Source organism: Chiloscyllium plagiosum, unplaced genomic scaffold, assembly GCF_037043375.1.
Source record: "Chiloscyllium plagiosum isolate Xiang-an unplaced genomic scaffold, Cpla_swu_hap1 HiC_scaffold_16, whole genome shotgun sequence".
In the NCBI taxonomy this organism is placed as follows: domain Eukaryota; kingdom Metazoa; phylum Chordata; class Chondrichthyes; order Orectolobiformes; family Hemiscylliidae; genus Chiloscyllium; species Chiloscyllium plagiosum.
The window spans coordinates 24,860,373-24,885,541 of NW_028270154.1; the positions used below are offsets into that span (position 1 = coordinate 24,860,373).

General features: G+C 39.4%; 1 protein-coding gene across 21 annotated transcripts in view; it reads left to right on the forward strand.

Annotated features, from left to right (window-relative positions):
• Nucleotides 1–25,169, forward strand: part of LOC122556528 (teneurin-2-like) — a 2,772,576-nt gene that overhangs the window by 2,527,480 nt on the left and 219,927 nt on the right. For all 21 annotated transcript variants that reach the window (XM_087995212.1, XM_087995211.1, XM_087995218.1 and 18 more), the window contains one exon: nt 373–607. In XM_087995212.1, the coding sequence (XP_087851338.1) occupies nt 373–607 (235 nt within the window). The remainder of the gene's footprint in view (nt 1–372; nt 608–25,169) is intronic.

The following is a 25,169-nucleotide window of genomic DNA, read 5'->3' on the forward strand; positions in this document are numbered from 1 at the left end:
CAAACTCCTAAATAGACTATTATTTATGACATAGATGAAAAGATAAATGCTTAACAGTGGGGAAAGAACCAGCATAGCAAAGAAACTACCCCGATGTGAATGGATGAGCACAGTAGGGTTATGATTATATATCGAGTACTGCAATTTTTGTGAAGGTTTATTTGACTGAATTATAGAATAAATTTCAGTAGAAATAATATAAACAATTATTAAAAGGACGGATGGCACCTGTGGAAATCAGATGACATTTCATTCTATCATAATAGGTATCAAGAGATTTATGAATCTTCATTTCAACTTACCAACTTATCTGTGTGAAGGAATGTTATGTATGATAGCATGTTAATGATTGTATTCTTCTTTTCTCCGCAGGTCCTCCGAACCATCATAGCCAGTCCACTCTACGGCCTCCTCTTCCACCACCTCACAACCAGACACTCTCGCACCACCACTCGTCGGCCAACTCCCTCAACAGAAACTCTTTGACAAACAGAAGGAACCAGATTCATGCCCCTTCAGCTGCACCCAATGAACTGCCTACCACACCAGAGTCTGTTCAGCTGCAGGACAGCTGGGTTCTGAATAGCAATGTGCCACTGGAGACAAGGTATTGTGAAGGAAGATTTATTCTTATCTTACAATGGTTTGACTTGTCAGATTTTATAGCAACTGATAAGCCTTCAATCTGTTAACCCACTTTGACAAAACACAATAGCATCTGCTGTATTGCTGTTTCATCTCCTGACTGCCTACATCATGAACTTGAGCTGAGGAATGAGCTCCCTTTTCTTGTTTGTTCCAATTTTTTTTATTATTATGGATCTGTATCTGTTTAATTGGTAATACACTGGATGACAGCTTTCAACCAAAGGCATCCCACTTAAATATGCCAAATTGTTCAGGGAAACCCATTGTTCATGGTTAACCTAACACTTATCTGATTTGCACAAATGAGTACAGTTAACCTTCAGCTCAGTTATCGTCTTGACATGTTACCAAGCTCAACACATCATCAAAAACTGCAGGAGGCAGAACCCATGCAGCTCTGCTCAGATACAGGGCAGTCTGCTGCTCATTAGTTTCCCATCACCACTTGGAGTTTTAATGATTGAATAATGGAATACCAGAGTTTGCCTTTCGCTTTGCACTGGACACCTTTATATGACTGTCCATGTCTGGCCTCACAAGTGTTAAGTCACTTTGCTGACATGTTAGTCAATATTATAATGCACTGCGGTTTTACATGATGTGAGGTTTCAAAATGTCCCAGCAATAACAGATTCAAATGACCACCAGGCAAACAAACAGCAAGGAGTCCTGATCTTTCAGTGGGCTTTATTGTGTGCTTTGCTGTTTGAGGTTAAGAAATGTATCTAGAGGCGACAGCCCATTTCCAAAAATTAATCTTTTCTCTTTACCTTCTCAATATTTAATAATGAATTATTGAACATATAGGAATATGATTTAGAAATTGTTGCTTGTGCATTCTTCTGAATTCTGTTGAAATCCTCCTAAATGCAATTCTGAAATATCTCAGAAAAGTAAGTCAATGCTGTTTGAAAACAAATTTAAGATTAAGCTACATTCTGAGAAATGCATTTGTGATCGAGCACCACATTGCTCAATTTCTGCACAGTGTCGATGTCGGAAATTGAACAGTGCACTTTTCGCAGATGTTTAGGCTCCTGCCAGCACTTTTCCACTGACAATGCTTTCGTCAGCTGGATTCTCATTTCGGTTGCAATGCTTCAGTTTACATTGGTTTTCTGAGTATGAAAAGAACATTCGTCAGGAAAGGCCATTGCCACTTTCAACAAATTCAGATAAATCTATTTGCTAGGGGAGTAAAAGCTGCATTTGAGCCCTGCATGACACTACATTACCAGTAAGTACCAGTGGCATCCTCATTTGAGGCACTGAGGGCTGCTCAGCACTTGTTAGGATGGCCTTGCTGTTAGTGGCAATTTGTAAGCAGAGGAATTCCTAAGATAAGGCTCTGGAGAGACTGTTCAACAATAACCAATTGAAATGATGAATGAAATGCTGCCGTATTTAAAATATATCTTGCAAATTGAGGTATTCGGGTGTTCTACTGATACCATCAGTGACAGAAGTCAGCTTTCAAGCAGTGGCTTATCTTTATCCCTTAAAGTAGGTCATTTTACTTTTGTCTTTTCAAATTTTGTTTTCTTTCTTTCTGATATTTTAAGCACATTTGAAACTCATTTGATTTTCTGAAAATTAAAGTCAGGTCATTGGATTAACATTGTGCATATGCCCTATGCTTATTCTTCCCTGCAAAGGGGACTGACCAGACTTTACGTTTAAGATAGGGCCAATAGCAGACAAAGGTGCATGCTTCCTGGGAGAGAGAGAGGGACTAAATGTTAAACCGAGTACATCTAATCTCAATCATAGAAATGGGCCTTTCTAACCAACTGGTCAGTGCCAGCAGTTATAATCCACACAATCTTCCTCCCCGTATTCTGAACACAACCTTATCAGCAGACCTGACAGCATCCCAGAAGCAGGAAAATCGACATTTCTGATGAAGAGCTCCTGCTCGAAATGTCAATTTTCCTGCTCTTCGGACGCTGCCTGACCTGCTGTGAATTTCCAACACCACTCTAATCTTGAATCTAACTTTCAGCATCTGCAGTCCTCACGTTTGCCTTACCAGCAGATATGTCTAATGCTTTCTCTCCTGTGTGCTTATCAATATTTTCCATCTTTGAATTTGCATTATTTGCCTCAACTGCTCCTTTTGGCGGCAGCTTCTACATTTTGATGAATCTTTTTAAAATATGTTTCTACTGAGTTCCTGAATAAGTGGGAAACAAATGTATCAGTTGAGTCTAAGCATAATTTGACAATTGTTTTGGCAGAACTCTGTAAAAAGAATGGTTCTAACCAGGGAGTGGTGGCCTGAAGTGGCAGAAAGGAAAGAAGTAACACAGTCCTGACTTTAGATACTAACTGCAGTGTTATCGTGCAACCTGGCTTTTATTTTCAGGTGAAAATGCCAACTCAAATTGACCTGCAAACAGTTTGAGTAGCAATTGAAAATTGCAATTGTTTTTAATACTTTTAAAAAGTTTCTGCTGGATTGAAATATGCACTCTGGAGAGGGCACATATTTGCCAGCAGGTTATCTATGCTCCAACTACTTAACCACCCCTGTCTTACATAGAACATAGAACATAGAAGAATACAGTGCAGTACAGGCCCTTTGGCCCTCGATGTTGCGCCGATCCAAGTCCACCTAACCTACACTAGCTCACTATCCTCCATATGCCTATCCAATGCCCGCTTAATGCCCATAATGAGGAGAGTCCACCACTGCTACTGGCAGGGCATTCCATGAACATTCCATGAACATGAACATTCCATGTCTTGGCCATAACTAAATGGAGGACAGGACGTCAGGTAAGTCTAGCTGCCTGTGTTGGTGTCATTCAAGGAATGGGGGAACCTAGCATTGCAGCACACCCGAGCACCTCAGAGGCATCAGCCCACAAAAATTATTCCCTGCTTTCAAATCCAACCACTTTTACTCACTTTGCCAGCGACGCCAGGCCTGAGATTTACCCAGGCTCCTCAGTATGAAGGACTGGTCTGTGGTCCCACTCATGGCATTGTTGATACTGCAAAACTGTTAGCTAATGCCCGAAACGTCGATTCTCCTGTTCCCTAGATGCTGCCTGACCTGCTGCGCTTCTCCAGCAACACATTTCCAAAACTGTTAGCTATCCAATTAGCTAGCAGCTCTCTAAAGTGGAATTTCCTCTGAAGAAAGTGTAAAATTGCAGGGACAAGTGTCTACCTTGTGGGCAGGCACCCCCTTAACCTTTAAGCCATTGGGGTCAGGAACTACAAGACCATGTCAAATTTAGATTCATAAATAGAATTCAATGACTGTTTTAAAGAAGTTTATTGTGCATAATGTCTCTGTTTTTATAAAATATCACTTGTGTACAAATGTTGTTTTGTTCAGAGATCCAATAAAGAATCTAATCTGTGCAGTACAGGTTAAAGTATTGTCACTTGTTACCAATCAAACCTTGAGAAAGCAAAGCTTTCTCCCACAATATAACCATGTCACATATAATAGAAATTGTATAGAATTGCCTTCCAAATTGGCTAATCTTATAAAATTTACATAACATTCTCTAATGTACTGCACTTTAATGTAACTTGTATTGATCTATAATCATTCTGTACAAAATAGGGTTGCTGCATAGAAGTATTCTGTCTGAGGTACACCCTTTCTTTAGCTGATCTAAATTCATATTTTTTGATCGATCTATTTACGAATCTTGTTAGCCCAATTAACACCCATCAGTGGTCTATCGCTCAATTTGTATGGCACTGTAAACACATTCAATTATTTTTTTGTTGAATATTACTATACAAGGAAACCTCTCATATTAAATTGTGATGTTCGGCCGGATTTTAACACATAAAAATGTATGTGAATTGGAGTGATGTCAGAGGTTGTAATTTTCAAAATCTCAAATCTGACACTCACTTTTCAACTTCTGAGTTTTTCTGTGTGGATTGATGGGATATGGGTGCCACCAGCAAGACCGCATTTATTGTCTATCCACAATTGTTCTTGAGAGGTGCTGGCGAGTGACCTTCTTGACGTGCTGTTGCCCAAGTGGTATACCTTTTCTCTTGGGCTGAGAGCAGTTGTAAGTCATTTGGCCTCTCCAGTCTGCTCTGACATTATATAAGATCATTGCTGATCTGATTCTGGATTCCACTTTCTTGTCTATCCCTTTAACATTGGATTCTTTGTTAATCAAAAAGCCATCTGACTGAGCCATAAAAGCAGAGAGAAACTGGAGAGGGTACAGAGAAGGTTACAAGAATGACGTTCGAAATATATCAACATACAAACAGAAAAGTATAAACAGCTTATCTCTCCTCTCGCTTGAAGAAGGTTGAGAGGAGATTGATTAGAGGATGTTAATATAATGAAAGGTTTTGATGGAGTGAATACATAAAAAATAATTCCTCTGAAGGAAGGCCATAATAAGGTCATCAGTGTATCCTATGTATCTTTTGTTGAAGAGCAGTGAGTTATCCCATGGAGTCTGACCCATATCGCTCACCTAATTAACATCATAAAGAAAGATGATTTGATTGTTGTCATAATGCTGACTTTGGGAGTTTGTTGTGTGCAGTCTGGCTGCCACGTTTCTTACAGTTACAACACTTCAAAATTCTTCATTGTATGTTAAATGCCTTGGGACTTCCAGTGGTCATGAAAGGCACTATATAAAAGCAACTTTGTAATAGCGGCAGAGATCCATTATATTGGGTCAACAGCACAAAAACAACCATCTAGTCCAAACAGAGCATATGGTGTTTCCAATTCACTTCAGCCTTCTTCCATCTTTCTCATCTAGTTTGACCACTGCAACTATCTATTTCCTTCTTTCTCGATTATTTGTCAAGCTTCTCCATAAAAACATGTACACTAATTACTTTAACCACCCTTTGTGATTGTAAGCTCTACGGTTTACCTCTTCTCGGTGATATCTGAGTTTCTTATTTATTTTCTTGGATACTGTCTAATGCCAATAGCCTCTCGTTATACTGGTATCCTCAAAAAGAAAAATTCTGACTTGTTCCAATTTCACCCATGTTCCAGTAGTCATTATAATGAGGTCAGGCAGGTGCACGTCATAAAATATGAGCTCCCTGATTGGGTCTGTTAATTTGGTCAAATCAGGTAAGTTTGGCTAACAGATTAAAACAGGAGGGTCAGACATCCTGTTCATTCTGACAGCTGTCTCTGTGGAGTTATTTTAGCTCCAAAAGAGTTGTTCCACATCACAAAACCAATTTGCCTTCAAAGAAATCTTGGAATATTTCATTTTGTTGTTTTGTTGATGACACTAAATTTATCTATTTACTGGTAGGAAGATATTGGCTGGAATTAATTTTTCAAAGTTTCCCATACATTTGAACACCTCTGCCAGTTTTTCCTTTGCTTTGTTCAATGATAAGAGTCCCAGTTTCTATCATCTTATTGTATAAATCCTCTTTTTAAGTCTTATTTTAATTTTAATGTCTTTAGACTTGTAACAATACAAGTTCAATTTTAAGGAATTCAAAACATTGGTTATAATTGTGAAACAATTTTTGTTAAATTTAAATGCACTTTGGTGATATATGGCTACTAAATTTGTCTCATATTCAGCTGGTGCCAAATTTCAGGTGACCCATATTCAAACCCTTTTACCATGGTGCCATCTAATCAAATATATATAGATAGATAGATTTATTATCTGTGGACTTTCCAAGTGTTTTTTTAAATACATTAAAATGAGTTCTACATTTCTGAGAGGAGATTCTGATCAGATCCAATTCAGAAATATGTATCATACTTGAAATCTGACAGGCTCCTCATATTGCAGGATAGTCAGAAAAGCAGACAATCCCCATTATCCACAACATTCATTTGCTGTTTACTGTGATTTAAAGACCCAAGCACACAGACAGCCATTTTGACAGTTCTTGCAAAAGGACAGGGGCACAAGATAGATGTGAGGTTCAAATCCCGGGCAGGTAGGGTATCAGGTGTGTAGGGGCTAGTTTGCCAGGTGTGTACACTGCCAGGATGCAAAGTGTAAAAGGGGCCAGGTAAGTAATGGAGTAAGATTAGCGTGCTGCTGGAAAAGCCCTTCCTGCCCGAAACTCGATTATCCTGTTCCTCGGATGCTGCCTGACCTGCTGTGCTTTTCCAGCACCACTCGAATCTTGACTCTAATCTCCATCATCTGCAGTCCTCAATTTTGCCTAAGTGATGAAGTAAGTCAGGGTGAGCAGGAGATATCAGGTCTGGTACGTTGTGAGGAAAGGCACTGTCAGTTTGGGTGATGGGTTTGGGTCAGGTCCTGATGGGTGTGGGGAGAGGTGAGCTGTCAGGTCTCGGGCAGACAGCAAGTGAAGGAAGGGTGCCAGATCCGAGGTGAAGGTGTGTTGGGTCCCGGGGGATTGGAAGCATGCAAGGTGGGAGGTTGGTGTTGGGTTCTGGGTTTGGAGGAGCGGTGGAGTCAGGGGACTGGGTACATAAAAAGTGTGGGGAGTTGACATTGAGAGGGATGATGGTGGGTGATGAGCTTGTGATCAACTTAGTAGTTGCCCAGGATTTTTAATAATTGAACTTTCCATGACTAACAGTGGAATTATCCAATTTATATGGATACTTTCAGAGAATTACAGGTGTAGGGTAATTGTCCATCAGTATCTTCAATTACCTGGGCATCTTCCCTCAAGACTGCTCCATTAGAGATTCCGCTGGGTTGCAGTTCACAACTGCCATCTATACGGTAGGGCTGTGATTATTTGGCAATTGCAAAATCTAGGTTCATGTTGAAATTGAAAGTAGGTAGTGACTTCAGTGACAAAGTTCAAAATGAAACCATTAAAATAATTTGAAGCACAGGAATAGAACATTTTGAAGCAGCAGTCATCCAATAGTAACGAAACATTTGTTCAATCCTTGCAATGGCATGTTTGATTGCTGGTAGGCACTGCCCAGTAGATGCCAAGTGGTATTCCATTGCAGGAGAGACATTTCAAAGAAGAACCATTCAGCTCAGGGGGTCTTTTAAAGACCTGAGAAAGAATTACCATCGCACCTGATGAGTTCTAGACGGTACACATTGCTCACAAATACCAGAATAGAAAATGAAAGAATTCAAAACGCTTACAAATAAAAAAAAACTTTATTTTAAAAAGTAGTTTCTTAGCTTATAATCACATCAGCCCAAAGAACCTCTCTGCATTCAAGGCACTTATTCTCTTTGTGTAATCCTACTGCTACTCTTATCTAGAACAGGCAGGAATGTCAAGTAGAATTTGAATAGATCTTGAATTAAGTGAATTCAAACAGTCCCAATTCTATTTGACCTACTGCTTCAAAAGCTCACCCCTAAAGATATTGAGTCAGAGCAGAAACTTCTAAGTAGTAAAATTGAGCAAGCGCTCAGCTCCCAGTGTGTTTAAATCTAGTTGCCTGATAGTAACATGTTTTTCTTGTTCAACATTGAAAAGATGATGATATACAGCTTACACATAGCTTGAAACCTGTAAAAGGCTAAATACACTACAATATGAAACCACATATGCAAGGACAGATATTACCACCGCAGTGTCAAATCCAGATAAAATTATTTCCGATGTACGCAAAGAATTCCAATAGGCCAGTCAATCCCATTTGACAGAGCTACAATGGACCAAACCTTTCCTATTTAATCCCGTTTGCACAGAATTTCAGTCGATCAAGTCCCTTCCCATTCAGACCTATTTTACACAATTCCAATCAGTCCTAGTCCTTTTCCATTCATTCCTTTTCCATGGAACACACAACTGAAGTACAGCACTTACGTTCACCAGTTATCTGTCTTATAGTCCAACAATAATTAACTGGCATTTGTAATCCACAGCCAGAAAACATCTTAATCACTGTGAAATGCAGATTTTTGTTAATTTTTTGTTGTTGTTTTTGTCTAGAGTTTGATTTGCTGAATTAATGATCAAACAGAGTGTGGGGCAAATATTTAAAAATTGGCAGTTTTAATCTGCAATTTGCGAAAATATATCCTGATCTGATCATAACATTTCTTGGCAAAACAGTTATGAATTTATTAGAATTCAGCTGTATCCAAAAAGCCTTTTTGTTGCTTTTTCTCTCTCTCAAATCTAATTCCTATGTGCATCTGTTCACAGCTTAAAGATATTCTTGGCGTATTTTTGAAATTGGGTTTGATTATTCTGACATTTGTTTTAAAAACTCACTACCTTAAGCTGCTTGACAAATACATCCAGTTTCACATTTGTGTTACCATCCTTTCATATTGATTTTTCCCCTCAAAATTGAGACTGATTCAGCTGAAGGATCAGTTCTGAGGAAATACCCGTTCATACCAATTAATTTATTACTGCTCTCAGGAAATGAGTATTTTTAGCACAGATCGATACTGGCATCATAACTCAAATATGTACCTGAGAATGTGATTCTCTGCAGCTGGATCAAGTTCACTAATATGATCCCATTTCTTATCTGTCTTGCACAATGCAGATTACTTTCATGACTAAAATTGAACTTTTTTCAGAAAAATAAATGTTTTAAATCTTCTAGTAACCAGATTCAGATTGTAGTATATGGTGCCAGCGCATGTTCATTAAGAAACGTCTGTTGATTTTAAGATTAGATTAGATTAGATTACTTACAGTGTGGAAACAGGCCCTTCGGCCCAACAAGTCCACACCACCCCGCCGAAGCGCAACCCACCCATACCCCTACCCCTACATTTACCCCTAACCTAACACTACGGGAAATTTAGCATGGCCAATTCACCTGACCTGCACATCTTTTGGATTGTGGGAGGAAACCGGAGCACCCGGAGGAAACCCACGCAGACACGGGGAGAACGTGCAAACTCCACACAGTCAGTCGCCTGAGGCGGGAATTGAACCCGGGTCTCTGGCGCTGTGAGGCAACAGTGCTAACCACTGTGCCACCGTGCCGCCCACTAAGTGAAGCTACAGATGTAAATGGGACTGAATTATTAGATCAAGTATTTGGTTTACAGTGAATCAGCCTCCACTGATTAGTAAAAGCAAGTTAAGGAATATTCTGTATCTTATTCACTTAGTTTTAAAATTCTCATCCTTGTTTTCACACCCATTCGTGACCTCATTCTTCCCTATCTCTGTTATCTCCTTCCATGCCACAACTCTCTGAAATATCAATGCTCATCTAATTCTTGCCTCTTGAAAATACCTGTTTTAATAGTTACGCCTTCATTTTCTAAGGATCTAAAGTCTGAAAATTCCCCCCCCCCAGACATCTCCAGCTCATTATTTTGTCTTCCTCCTTTAACAATTTCCTTAAAAATGATGTTTTTAGATATCTATCATAATATTTCCTCATGTGGCTCACTGTCAGGTTTTGTTTTATAATACCCTCGTGAAATATTTTCAGACTATAAATAAAGAATCACATAGAATAGACAATAACTGAAACAGGCTATTCATCCCAACCAGCCCATGCTGTACTTGAGCCTCCTCTCATCTTTGATTGTTTAATTTTATCACAGAAATTTGTATCAGTATTTTCTCCTCTCTCATTTTAATTTAGCCTCCTTTAAGTATGTCTATATGATTCCCTTTAATCATCTCTATGATAGTAAGTTCCACATTCTCACCACCCTTTAGATAAATAGGTTTCCTCTGAATTCCCTGTTAAATTCCTTAAAGCAGCAGACATTTAGACTGACTCTCTCCAACTATGCTCATCCCTACAAGTCAAAACATTATTTCTGTATTGACTCGTTCAAATCATTTCACAAATTAGAAAATAAAAGATCAATCAATCCTCAGCTTTCTTTTGTTTTCAAGAGAAAGGGGACCTAACCTTTTGATCCTTTCCTGATATGTATACCTTCACATTTTTGGTGTCATCATCATAAATCTCCTTTGTGCTTTTATCCATTGCCTAAATATCATTCTATTGTATGACAATCAATACTGCATGCAGTTTGATCTGACCAAAGTTCAGATAGTTCAATAGCCCTACTTCTCAATTCTATTCTTTTAGAAATAAAGTTAAGCACTTTGTTTATTTTAACTAATTTTCTTGCCAATTCAAAACTCAAAAGTTTTGGTGATAGGTATACATGTATTCTGAGATTGTTTGTTTCTCTACCAAACCTTGACTTGCACATTTCAAGTAGTAAAGGATCTCTGTATTCCTCCAACGAAAACATACAACCTCATATGTATCTGTGTTGCATTTTATATACCTAGTCTAAATGTTTCTTAATGTCCTCCTATAATTTATTGAGGTCCTCTTCTGTTTAATTTTATTAAGTTAAAGGTGTCACATGAAGACAAAATGTTAGTATTTTACATCCAAAATATATTCTTTAGAACCTTACAAGTTCCCCTCCAAGGCATTCACCATCTTGACTTAAAAATATGTCACAATTCCTTTCGTGTCCCCTGGTCAAAATCCTGGAATTCCTTTCCTAATGGTATTGTGAGTCTATGTACACCAAATGGACGAAAACAGTTCAAGACGTCAACTCACCACCACCTTCTCAAGGGCAATAAATATTGGCCCAATCAATGACACTCAAATCCCATGAATGAATAAAAGAAAGTTCACAATGCACTGAAGGTAATTGTACAGCATGAATCCTTCAGTCAGAAACCTTTGGAAATGAGCCTATTCCTTTACATTAGTGACAGTTGATTCGTTTTATTTATAGCTCCATTATCCAACTGATATTTCAAAATAATTTTTCTGTCATGCTCAAGCCTTTACAAATATTACCCATTCTTTCACAGAAACACCAGAATGAGTGATGTTGCTTCTTTAAAGCAAAAAACAATATTTCTGCTCCAGCAATAGCATGCAGTGAAAATCATGTCAAGGAAACATTTAAATAACATAAGGTGGTGGGCTAATTCCTATTCAAAGAAGAGAGACACATTTCTTTCTTTGTCTCCCACTCTTCTTTCTATTTCTGCAACTTAGCTTATGGCTGCATTTATTACCTCAACCAAAGTTAATTATTCACATGAGAACCAACACAGTCCAGAGATGGTTAGGTGGATTGGCCATGCTAAATTGCCCATAGTGTTCAGGAATGCATAAGTTAGGTGGATTAGCAATGGAGAATGCAGGGTTACATGGATAGGGTAGGATGGATGGGTCTGGGTGTGATGCATTTCAGAGGTTGGTGTGGACTCCATGGGCCAAATGGTCTGCTTCCACACTGTGGGGACTCAATGATTGTATGAATTTGTGAAGCTTGTTACTAGTCCAACAGCCTTCACTGTAAGAATTGAAGGTAGATAGACAAAACAGGTGACTATAAACTCGTCCTCCCATCCATATGGTGCACTTTCAAATTGGACAGCAATCAGGAGTAGGAATCTTGTTTGATACATCACCTCCCCACAGTCCAAAGATGCTGGGATCAATCTTTTCATTTCTGGATAGTTAAACATAGAAAAATAGAAAACAGGATCAGTAGTGGGCTGTTCAGCCCTTCGAGCTTGTTCCACCTTTCAGTATGATCATGCCTCATCATCCAACGCATTACTCTGCTTTCATTTCCTCCCAGTACCATTTGACTCCTTTAATAACTACATCTAATTCCTTCTTGAAAACATTCAATATATTAGCACCAACTGTTTTCTGTGGTCGAGAATTCCACAGATTCATCACTCTCTCGGTGAAAAAGGCTCTCCTCATTTTAGTCATAAATAGCCTACCCCATATCCTCATACTTTGACTTCAGTTCTGGACTCTCCAGTCATCAGGAACATTTCTTCCAGTGTTTATCCTGTCTAGTCCTGTTAGAATTTTATAGGGCTGTGTAAATAAAATGTGACTTAGTGACAGGATACTGCCCTCTGTGGAGTTGTTTCAGGTTTCTATGAGATCTCCTCATTCTTCAGTTAACCACAAAGAGATACAAAGATCAAACTTAAGACCTTCCTCATCTAGAAACTACCTTACCACAACATTTCTCAGAGGCTTCATAAATCTTGTATTAATTTTATTTCTTTGAAGTCTTTTTTTTTAAATATTAGTTTTATTGGAGTTAAAAATCACACAATACCGGGTTATAGTCCAGCAGGTTTAATTGGAAGGACTAGCTTTTGGAGTGCAGCTCCTTCATCAGGTGGTCATCACAACCACCTGATGAAAGAGCGTCGCTCCAAAAGCTAATGCGTCCAATTGAACCTGTTGGACTATAACCCGGTATTGTGTGATTTTTAACTTTGTACACCCCAGTCCAACACCGGCATCTCCAAATCAGTTTTATTGGTAATATTTAAGACAATAGTGTTCCTGCATGCCCCTCTCTTGTGGAAAATTCATTAAGATTGACTTTACATGAGTGAGTTCACTGAGCCAAAGCTCCCATCGTTTAAGGACCTCAAGAAAATTTTGTTAAATCCTCTTCCAGATAATTAGAGTTGTGATTGTGCATGGACTTACAATTTGCTAGCTGTTGACACATAAACTGGATGAAAAAGTAGTTGGCAGGTCAGTTAGTATCCAAAGGCAAATGTAAAGTAATGATTTCATAGAGATTTAGAGCTCAGGTGGAGACTCTACAACTCATTCAGCATTTATTAGCTTTTTGCCTGAATAAGACTTCAAAACTGCTGCCACTTGAAAGCTGCTGGGCATTTCTTTGCTTCAATGTTCCCTTAAGACAATTAATCAATTCAGCCTCAACCATTCCAGAGAGTGAGGATTTCAGCAACTGTGTGGTAAAGAAACTTCTCTGACCCTCTTTACTCACTTTCGTGGTGTCAGTTTTAAATTGATGAACTCTCGTCGCTGGCTGCTCAACCAGAGGAGAAAGTGAAGACTGCAGATGCTGGAGGATAGAGTCGAGAGTGTGCTGCTGTGCTTTTCCAGCACCACACTCTCAACTCTGCTCAGCCAGAGGAACTACGTTTTCCCACTCAACTCTGTGAAAACAATTTGTTATTTCAAAACTCTCATCCACCTTTTCTGATCCTCCCCATCCCAGTGGAAATCATCTCAGGATCCGAAGTTTTACTGTCTGACATCATCCTTCTCAAACAATGTTGAATGATATCTGTGACTTTAATGTCTTTTCTATAACTGATTTTTTATTGAAATTTGTCATTACTTCTTTACTTACCTATTCCATGCACTATTATAAAAGCCCATTCATACTTTATTGGTCTTTCGGTTATTTTATATTATTGAGTTATCGACCTACATTCATATTTTAAGAAATCTTGTACTGCTGTCTAAATTTCAAAGTCTTACTATTCATCAACTCCTTGGATGTGTACTCTTCTTCAGGGTATTGGCCAGCTCCAAAAATGATTCCTTTCTCTTCATGCTGCAGAAGTTGGGATTGAGGTTGGAAATGGTTATCTGCCTGACAACAGAGAGTAGAAAATTAAGCCCCTTGAGGCACTTTCCCGGCACCCACTGGAATTTCCAGCTGGTGTGCAGAGATTGTGACCGAAAGTTATCCATGAAATAATGTAGGCTTCCCAGCAGCAAGACAGGTAGAAATCAGAGTTGTGAACTCTATTGAACAGGAATAGCATCACTCTCAATCTCAACCTTGACTAAGGAAGCACTTGTTGCGGTGGAAGACTTTGCCCTATATGTCCTCCAGCCCCCACACTTCCAGCCGTCTACCCCATTTGTAGCCAGCAAATAGGACTGTTATATCATGTCCTCATAGAATCCCAACTATGCAGAAAAAGGCCATTCAGCCCATCGAGTCCACACCAACCCTCTGAAGAGCATCCCACCCAGACCCAGCTTCTCCCACCCTATCATCGTCACCCTACATTTTACTGTGGCTAATCCACCTAACCAGCACATCCCTGGACACTATGGAGCAATTTAGCATAGTTGAAAAGTGCGGCACTGGAATAGCGCAGCAGGTCAGGAAGCATCCGGGGAGCAGGAGAGTCAATGTTTCCGTCATTAGCCATTCATTAGGAATTGCTGATGAAGGGCTTATGCCCAAAATGTTGACTCTCCTGATCCGTGGATGCTGCCTGACTTGCTGTGCTTTTCCAGCACCACACTTTTCAACTCTGATCTCTCCAGCATCTGCAGTCTTCACTTTCTCTCTGCAATTTAGCATGGCCAATGCACCTAACCTGCATGTCTTTGGACTGTAGGAGGAAAATGGAGCACCCGGAGGCAACCCATGCAGACATGGGGAGAATGTTCAAACTGCAAATGGACAGTCAGCAAAGCTGGAATCAAACCTGAGTTCCTGGCATTGTGAGGCAGCAGTGCTAATCACTGAGCCACTGCGCTGCTGTATAGTTCGGCAGTTCTCACTTTGATGGTGGAGCTGCTGATCTTACCGTGCCGACAGGCTTTTCCATGCAGATGCTGGAGTCTGCCTGCCATCCTTAACTGGATGGAGCAGTCCCTCCTCCAGAATCTGCACTCTGGGAAATTGTAGCCTCTTGAAGCCTCTTTCACCCTGATGGCAGGACTAAGACCAAAGAATGAAAGTCATTCACTTTTGCTCCAATTTTCTGATACTTGCAGTTTTATCATTTGTAAAATTGTTCATAACTTTTAGGATGTGGATTTGTCCAGAAAGACCAGCACTTCTTGCACGTCCCTACTTACCTTTGTTAAGATAACAGTGAACTACTGAGTTGAACCTGTGTGATGTAGGCACTCCCACAGTGCTGTGAGATGTAGAGTTTCAGAATTCTGATCCATTTTCATGAAGGAATGGTCATATATTTTCAAGTCAGGATGATGTGTGATTTGGAGGGGAACTTGAAGAGGACTTCATACTGTGAAAACTATGCTTCTTTTATTCAATGTGCATGAACTGAACTTGGCTGGTGCTTGGGGGAGAGTAAGAATAACGTAACCTCAAGCAGCCACACTGCAGTTAGGGGACTTGCTCCCAACCTTTACTAATCAACAAGCCAAAAGTGTAGCTTTTCAATCTACACATAGCAGAGAAGAAGGATGCAGGGATCCAAATGAAGCCCGCAGGGACAAAGAATACTGTCAGTGCAGCCCTGAATCCAGGCACGTACTGAAATGAGTTAGATAAACGCTGGCTGGAAATCTTTAGTAAAAGTCTAGCTAATGGAACAATCTGCATTGTTGTCCTTGATCCGCAGGCGCAATAACTAAAGGGAGAGTGAGCCTCGCCAGCATAGTAATTTGACTGTGTGCCTCTTGATGCGGAAATGCAGTTAGCTGATGGTTATGAGTGATGACTGAAAGAGAAGACACCGTATTTTCAAAAGGTGAATCAGTGCCACGTTTCAAAGACTAAAGCAAATGTTTTTCATCCACTGAACTCATGCACACTTGCTTAACGACACCTTTAAAACACCAACACAGGACTCTCAATTTAAAAAAAAATAAATGTTTTGCCAAAGAAGAATGGATGACCCTGGCTCCACAAAAATCCTCCTGTATGTTGCTGGAGTCCTCCAAAATTCGGCACTGCAACCCCTCTTCCCACCCCAAACCCCCAACTTGCAATCATTCTGAAACCACTGCAAGTGGTATTCTGCCTGTCTGTAATCATCCAACACTGGAGACTCATCACAATTATAATGAGACCACACCATGAATATCAGCAATTGACTCTGCAAATTGCACGAAGGTAAATTGCTTTAAAATCTATGGCGGCACCACTCAAGATTTCCTCATGCCACATTTGAAATTGGAACTCTGAGAAACATCCTATAGATGACTGGAAACAAGTGATAACCAGTTTGTCAGTTATTGCTGTTCTATACAATGGGGCAATATCAAGTTTGTAAGCTCCGGATTTTTTAAGCTTGTGTAGTTTGTCAGGCCTAAGCTAGTTGTCAGATTCTCTGCCTAACACTCATACAGCATGCTCTGTGGACTGGTTAATTTGATGCATGACGTTGACAGCTTATTGGGCTGAACTGAACTCTCTCTTGGTAATGCATGTTATGTAATGCAACACATTTCAAAGGATCCATTAGACGCACCTTGCTGCTCCTGTGAGATTGCTTTGGTTCGTTTTGTCCATACCCGTAATCCAACAAGATTGCAACATGCAAACTTAATATCCTGCAGGCTTATGTCACTTTGTACATAACTGGTCAAATCTATGGGAATGAAAGATAGGATTTTTAGAGCAATGTTTGACATTTTTAGCAGAATACTTCTGAGGTTATGCTGGTAACACCAGTTTTAAAACCAGTATTGAAAACCTTGCCCTTTAAAATGTTGTGAATCATCAAATGTCATGGCTTTACTGGGGCATGAATGTTGGACATCCCTCAATTTACTGTCCTGAGTGTACTTTGCACCTTAGCTGCAAGTCGTTCTGATTTCATTAATCATGAGTGGAAAAATTGCCATGCTAAATTAGTATTTGATTGTATATCATTCCATGTATTTCGAGGCCGGAGATATTAATCCTTATGGAATTTATTTTATGTTCACCACTGAAAGCTGATATAGCTACCTTTTTGGTATGTCAATAGAACAAGAAGCAAAATCTGGATTTTGCAGGTTTTGTCCAGTGTTTGCACGTCACAGTGTGATGCAGATACATTTGCACGTGCACATGAGCGCACACACACACTGTCCATGGAGTTTCACAGACTGCATATAGATCTCAAACAAAGTGCCTCCATGTCTTTTTTAAATCTTTCTCCTGTTACCTTAGAAACATCCCCACTAGTCTTAAAATTCCCCACCCTAGGGAACAGATACATGACATTCATCTTAACTCTACCCCTCATTTTTTTATAAACCCCTATAAGGTTTATCTCAATCTCCTACACTCTAGTGAATAAAATTCCTCTATGGTGGCTCAGTGGTTAACACTGCTGCCTCACAGCGCCAGGGACCTGTGTTCAATTTCAGTCTTGGGCGACCGTCTGTGTGGAATTTGCACATTCTCCCCGTGTCTGCGTGGGTTTTCTCCAAGTGCTCGAGTTTCCTTCCAACGTCCAAAGATGTGCATAGGTGGATTGGCCATGCTAAATTGCCCATAGTATCCGAGGATATGCAGGTCAGGTGGATTAACCATGGGAAAAATGTAGAGATCCAAGGATAGGGTAGGGATTTTGGTGTGGATGGGACACTCTTCGGAGATTCAGTGTGGACTTAATGGGCTAAATGGCCTGCTTCCACATTGTAGGGATTCTATGATTCGAAAAAAAAACAGTCAGTAAATCCTACAGTTGCAAAGTAGTGGAGGCATTGCATTTAAGTGAAGTGTGCCGCTACACCAACTGAATGTCATAGTACCAGAGTAGATGAAATAATGACCTCAGTATGATTACTGACAAGTTTTTTCCTGGGTTATGTTTTCCAGTCTCCGAGCTCCATCAATAATTAGCTAATTTTGTGGAGAGTTTCTCTTTGCGAGCTTTAGTGATTTCTCTCGTGGAATTCTCCGTTGCTCACCTTCTCAGCACCGCATTCATACTATCCTGCACTCATCAGTGGGGAATATGCTCACCAGTGCTGGGACCCAGGATTCACAGCACCAACAGCCCAGCTGTGCACCAGGTTAAATGCTGTCAGCCAGCACTAACCCTTCACGATAGTTGTGATGGGAAGTTTGGAAGAGAAATGGAAAGGGAAAGCTTCTGAGGGCACAAAGATGGCACAGTGACACTTCATTGGAAATACATTCATAAATATACTCTCATTTTACTTTGTCACCTACCTGATTGATGTCATAGTAACTGCAGGTAAAAATAATGATGCAACAGATGCTAAACTTCGTGAACAGCATACAATGTGAGAACCCTTTTTGAAGGGGTGCTACCTTTTCCAAAATGCCAGCATTACGTAACATCTTGCCATAATTGAATGTGGGACTGTCACATATTGTAAAACCTATCAGTGGTTGTTGACGTTATTTACGGATGTGAAATGTGAAAAATAAACAAAGAGCTGTAATTATTTCTGGAACTAAACTGCTTTCCTTTTGACCAACAACAACTTTACAGTCAATAAAAGGTGTCTTTACCCAACTCATATCTATTGGAAGCAGGCATCAATAAAGTCCTGTACAACCATTAAAGGAGATAGGGCCTGTCAATAATCCCAACAAACATTAACCTGTGTTCTGGCATCTGCTACCTTCACAGTGAATGGCTCACACCACAAGTATTATTCTCTCTGCATTCCAACAAGCTGTCCCAAAATCTCACAAATGACTTTCCAACTTGCCCACTGCAGCAATGGTCCTGATAACCCTTCCCAGCACCACCACCCATTAATTTTCAGTCTGCAGTTCCCTAGGACTTATTGTGGCCTATCACCCTGACCAACTTAGAATATCTGACCTTTGTGCAGTTCTCTGACTGAGCTGCTGCTAATTCCTTGGCGAGTTGCAATGGACCTGCAGGACTGACCAAACTCAGTCCCTGGACTGCAGTGATATGGAGTCCCTGACCCTGAATGCCCCAAAGAAGCCAACTGACTATGTCCAAGCACCTGGACTGAAATCAGATGATGCCCTTTACTGACCATAGCAGGACCTTCTGACTGATAGACTCTTGACTTAAGGCCATTCCCCTAAGATTCCAAGATGTAGCCACTTTGGTTGAGGTATATTCTATGTGTTTGCCCGTAAGTTGCTGGTACGTGTTGTAAGTGTAATATTTGTATGACATGGCACTGTACAGCAACATGTCCATTGCTTGACTGACCATTGCTAGCAAACATGACAATCTGCTTGGTTTTGTATCTGCACTTAACAGCAAGGCAAGGCAGACGTACTGTCAAGCTGTAAGTTTTGAATGATGCAGCTAAACAGCAAGGCAAGGCATAGATGCTGTGAGTGAGTACAAAGTGAGTGAGCGTTAAGAGAACAAGCTAAGAGTTTAGAGATATGCATTAGAACAGGGACATGTGACAGCTGCCTTTCCTTGCATGCAAAGTGGTCTGAAAACAGCACAGGGATGCAACGTGCCAGGAAGCTCCAAAGTGCAGTGTTGAAATGGTGAACTGTATAAGTTTGCTGGAGATGTGCCATGATGACGTGGTGAGGTTGTTGTGTGCCTGCTGCCACCCACAGTGGATGAATGATGCAGGCAGTCATGACCCATGTAGTGTCCTGAAATGCTGGGGAATGCTGGCCATGATTGGAGCCCAGAGAAACAAGTAGCAAACTAGCCAGCTCCTAACTCAGACCTTCGAGTCAGGAATTGTTGATTACTGTGAAGTAAGCGTAGATTATTGTGAAGTTGCTGACCTCTTCTTTACTTCAGTGACTGGCAGCTGCATTCCAAGAACAACGAGCAAAGACTAAACTTGTCATGAGGCTGCAGACAAAGTGGTTGACAAATTGACCTCTTCTATATTTTTTTAAATGATTTTCACTGTGATAAATTTGTCTTTCATGGTAATTTTCATAAATTTGAATATTTATTTTATATTACGTGTTAGGAATTCTTTTTGCACTGATGATGGAGCTTTTATGTAAATACTTAAATAAGAACAAAGGATTGCACCAGCAGCCAGAAAGGGGAAGTGTTTCATACTGCTGAGGTACTGTATCTTGATCAGCCAATAGTTCTGCATCTTCAGCAATTTACACCAGCTTCTCAAAGTAATAACTTTTCTCTTTGATTGCCGAAGGGATTCAGTAAATAGACTGATCGGATGCTGGGGAAAGAATCAATATTTGACTTAGAGGGGGGCATTACTAGTACTAATTCTGCTTTGAATAAAAATCTGCATTCAGAAAAATGTACTGTGGAACCTTTGATTGAATTGAATATACATTTCACAGTTCTAAGAACACAGATCTTTAATTTAGTTGAAAGCTAATCTGCAACAGCAGCTTTCAACTGCAATTGGCATTAATTTTTATGGACTTTTTTTAAATTCATAAGATCAGCAGAAATGTAATTCCTCCTAAAGCAAAATGCTTTACTTTAAATTCAGGTGATAACTGTGTTCTATTTTGAAAACATTTTCTCTGTCATTATTCTCTATGAAAATTAATGGTCAGATAACAAAGGTTTCAAAAGAGATTATTTCTTGCCACTTCTGCTTTAGTTTACACCAAAAGGTAATCGTTTGTGTAATTCGCCTACTTTATGATGATCTATGTCTTGTGCTGAATTTGTGGTCACGTGAGTGAGTCAATTCTTCCTTTAGGCTGTGTGAACTTCCAGCCTCTTTAGGGTTTGACACCTCTGCCTCTTCATTCCTGCAAACATAAATCTAATCATTGTCCCTCCTCCAACATGAACCATCATTCCATCATTCTGTGGCAAAATTTGTTGCTGCTGAGTTGGACTTCAACTTCCCTCCTCAAGGAGACACATCACCCTGCCTTACCACCAACATTGTACCTTTTAACCACTTTGTGTGCTACATTGGAATGTCATTATTTTTATTTTACTTTCTTTCTAAGCATGTCTCCAGGGTGACCATGAGTAAATATGTTGTTGTTCCATAAGAAATCAATCATTAGCACAGCCAGACTCAACGCTGAAATATGTCACATCCATACCATCTGGAGATCAAGGCTGTTGCTGTAATGAAACTCGGATCTCCACAGGGTAAAAAAAGAAAACCTCCAAAAATTTGTCGCACTCTTTACCCTGTGGATATCATTACTGAATTTGGAAGTGCAGCCTGGGATTGCAGAAGAATTCAATAGGCTCATAGGTCACTCAGATTACATACATTTTTGGCAGGTTACTAGTTTTGATCAGTCCATACACTTCCACATCTCCTGAAATGTTTGATAGTTTCAATCAAATCAAAGACAGAACTTTATCATCGGCATATTTTGCAAATATCTGGTACCGTGGTTGTGCTGTTCAAGGTGAAAACTGTCAGAGTTGGTCAGTGGACACTGTTTGTTTTGTATTTTATGTCCAATGTCAACATCAAGTGCCCCAGGTTAGGTTACAGCAGAAATTTATACAGAGCGAATGTGTGTTCCATGGTGTGTATCAAGGCTATTACCTCAGTAAAGCACCCAACATCCCTGCACATGTATCAGAATGACGTTTTAATTTGTTACTCCAGCTATTCTAATGTTTTTTGCTCAACAGCATTGCCAATATGGTGCCAATTAGTGCCAAACTGTGGATTCCTGCCATGAGGAATTGCAGCAAGATTTTTCCCAATCTCATTATTCTTAAGTCCATGCTGTTGATAATGAAGGGAAGTGTTCATGCCACCAGTTTGGCCTTGTTCCCAATTCATATTATTAAGGTGAAAGAGCAGTGTTTAACTGCCACTAATTCTCTGCCATCAGTGGACCTTAGGAAAATTAAGTTTTCCATATGCATGCACTTAACTTCATTAAACAGTGGAGTTGGTATGAGGAGTTGATCACTCAACATTGTGAGGGATTTGAATTATTATCAGCAGAGACCTCATTAACCCAGATGCTTCAGGGATCATGTCATTTCAGTTGAGTTTCTGTGAACTTCGTCCCATCATGTTGTTGGCTCAAGTCATCTTTCCAAGTCAGTTCTTACCATGATCCTGGTGTTCCTAATTTAAACAATAACATTGACAGCAAAAAAAAAGAGATGCACTTCACAATTATGAATTAAATAATTGGAATCTATAGACCACATAGAGTTTGATTTTAGAATTCGTACTCAAGTGAGTATTGTGTCAAAATTAATTCGCTTTCCTTAAAAAAAAAAGTCTGTATGCTTCTTCTACAAGCTGTTCCGAAACAGAGACATTTAAAGTAACAGATGGGTGACAGTCAGTTAGAAGACTGTAACAAATGGCAAGAAGGGTTTTTGTGAAATTCTACAAATTCAGGGATTGTGTTGCATCCTATGACTCACTCCAAGTAAAAAATACTGTAGATGCTGGAAAGAGGCAAGAAAATATTGGAACTACTCAACAGGTCTGGCAGCATCTGTGCAGAGAGAAACAGTAAATGTTTCAGCTTGCTGATCTGGAAAAATTTAGCAATCTAACAGTTTTTTGAGATATTTTGTAAACTATCTGATAATCGTTATTTATGAGTAGAGAGGGCTTCAACAGCATGGCATAGTAGTCAATGGACCACAACATTCTTAAGTGTTGTGTGAGAACAGAATGCATAAGGAAACAGCAATGTCAAAATACTCTAAGTATACAAATTCAAGTGAGGAAAAGAGGCCAGTAACATAGGAATGCATTTTTAGCTGATAATCCAGAAAACAATATAAAAGGTTACAGTCGGAAACCATAGCACCCAGCATTCACCCTCAATCTGCAGGTTCTCACTGAATTATTCTGACATCTGTCACTGTGGGGCAAAGCATGAGGTGATAAGTAATGAGTGCTTCTTCACCAAAGGGCACATCCCTGACATCTTTGCTATTGATGCATTTTAACACTCACCAGCATTTAAATTTTAAAAAAAGAGCTGAAGAGACTATTGGGATATTATACTTCAGAAATTGATGAACATTTCAAAATATAAATGAGACGACAAATTTTAAAACCTGTACAAATTTTATTTTATAAAAAATGGGATGCTTTATATATAAACACAAATAAACATAAAATATTTAAGTATTTGTGTTCAGAAATAGTATTATATATAATACTATATATGTATTTAAAAATCATTATACACACACAAACATGCATGAATAGTGGAGGCATTTTCAGCTGTTACTGAAAGTGCTTTTGAATTATTTATTCAACCAGTTCTAAACTGCTTTTGAAGGTAACAAGCTGATAAGGTGATGGAAATATGACTCATCCTTTATTTCTAATACGTGAAGAAAGCTACATTTCTCTTTTATTTTAAATTTGTTCATTATTTTTGTGGAATAGCTTTAGAAGTCTAAGCGACTTGCCTATCCAGATACTTTATCTGTGTTTGGCATCAAGATGATAATGGGTCAAAGGTATTTATATAAAAAAACAGAGACATAATTATGAGTCAGCATCAGATCCGTATAAAAATATTCTTTTTTGATAAGATAATTGTTATGTACTATCTTCCCATTTCTGGGCTGTGCCCACGCTAAACATCATTCCCAAAGTTGTCCTGGTCTCTGTCAGCTCTGTGCTGTGATGGGGCATTAGAGTGGTGAGTAAAAGCAACTCATGTGGTGAGACTTCTGCTAGTTTCTCCTCCCACTCTGCCTGTTCTCTGTGGATTGGGAGCTCATCAGGTGGACAGATGCAGCAATAAAATAGCATCTTGCCACTTGATAGTGGTGTGTCATGTTAAGCAGAAAGAAAAGAGGCATTAGCATGGTATTGGAAACGCAAAACACCTGCTCAATGATGGAGCTTGGCTTGTGACAGCTGGAGCATTTGCTTCAAAGGAGTATTGCGAATAAAAAGATAACTTTTGGGGGTAGTTTTCAGGCTCAAACCTAACTCAAAACGCTTGAATGCCATAAACACTTACAAGCATACAAAAAGAGAAGAAATAATCCAGCTGGTCTTTCAAGCATGTCTCATGCTCATTAGAGCAGGAGTAAATGCTTTCCACTCCATTCTCAATGTATACAGAAATAAAATCTGGCAGGATAGACAAAAAAAATTGATCTGAAAAATATATATGGCAAAAAGGACAATGCGGCTTGGAAAATTTCTCTCCAGATCCTCCAACACCAATGCCAGAGATTAGGTAGACCTTCTCTTTATTGTGTGTGTATAGATACCACATGCACATGTTGAGTATATTGCTGCTTGTGTTTACCAATAATAAATCGGAATGTGTTCAAGTATTGTTAATAATGTTCTGCGTATTGTTTACTCTCCCTTTTGCGGTTTTTGCTAAATCTTGTAGGTTTATTTTCAGCAATGGTGCGGTTATTTTTAATCGTGTAAGCAGTAAAGGCAGATTAACATTTCTTACGCTTTGTGAATTGTTTTTAAAAAGCAAAAAAACAGTACATTCCCAAAAGGTTCAATTTCCTCGACCATCGCATGCAACCGGGAAGGGCTGCATGGTGACAGGCATTAAACCTGCTGCAGCAAAACAAACTGTGTTGTGCCTTTTGTGCAAAGTGTCTGACTAGTCTTCTTACCAAATGACTGAAGTCCTTTAAATGGGGAATTATGTAAATTAGAGTTTAACTGTTTAATATTTATGAGATATATAACCTTGTACTGACCAAGACTTTTTGATGTAAGTCAATTTGTTAATTAAGTACTTTCATGTAGATTAAAATGTCTCAAAACTAAAATAAAAATGAATGACAGAACTGTAAAGAGGGCAGGTTACTGAATTCAGCAAATTTGATTTCAGTCAGAAGTTAGTTGATTTGTTTATCGAGACCATTATGAGACACATATGCATTTGGCGTATTGCTACATATATTGCTCTTTTTAAGTTATTCTTTCACAGGTTGTGAGCATTGCTGGCTAAGCTAATATTTATTGCTAATTACCCTTGAGAAGGTGGGATTGAGCTCTGAAATGCAGCAGCTCATGTGGGGGTAGATACACCAATAGTACTGTTAGAAAGGGGGTTCCAGACGTTTAATCCAATGACAATGAAGGACAGCGATATATTTCAATTTCAGGGTTGTATGTGTCTTGGAGGAAAACATCCAGGTTGCGGTGTTTCCATGCATCATTTGTTTTGGCCCTGCTAGGTCAAAGAGGTCGCAGGTATAGAAGTGTTGTCGAAGGGCCA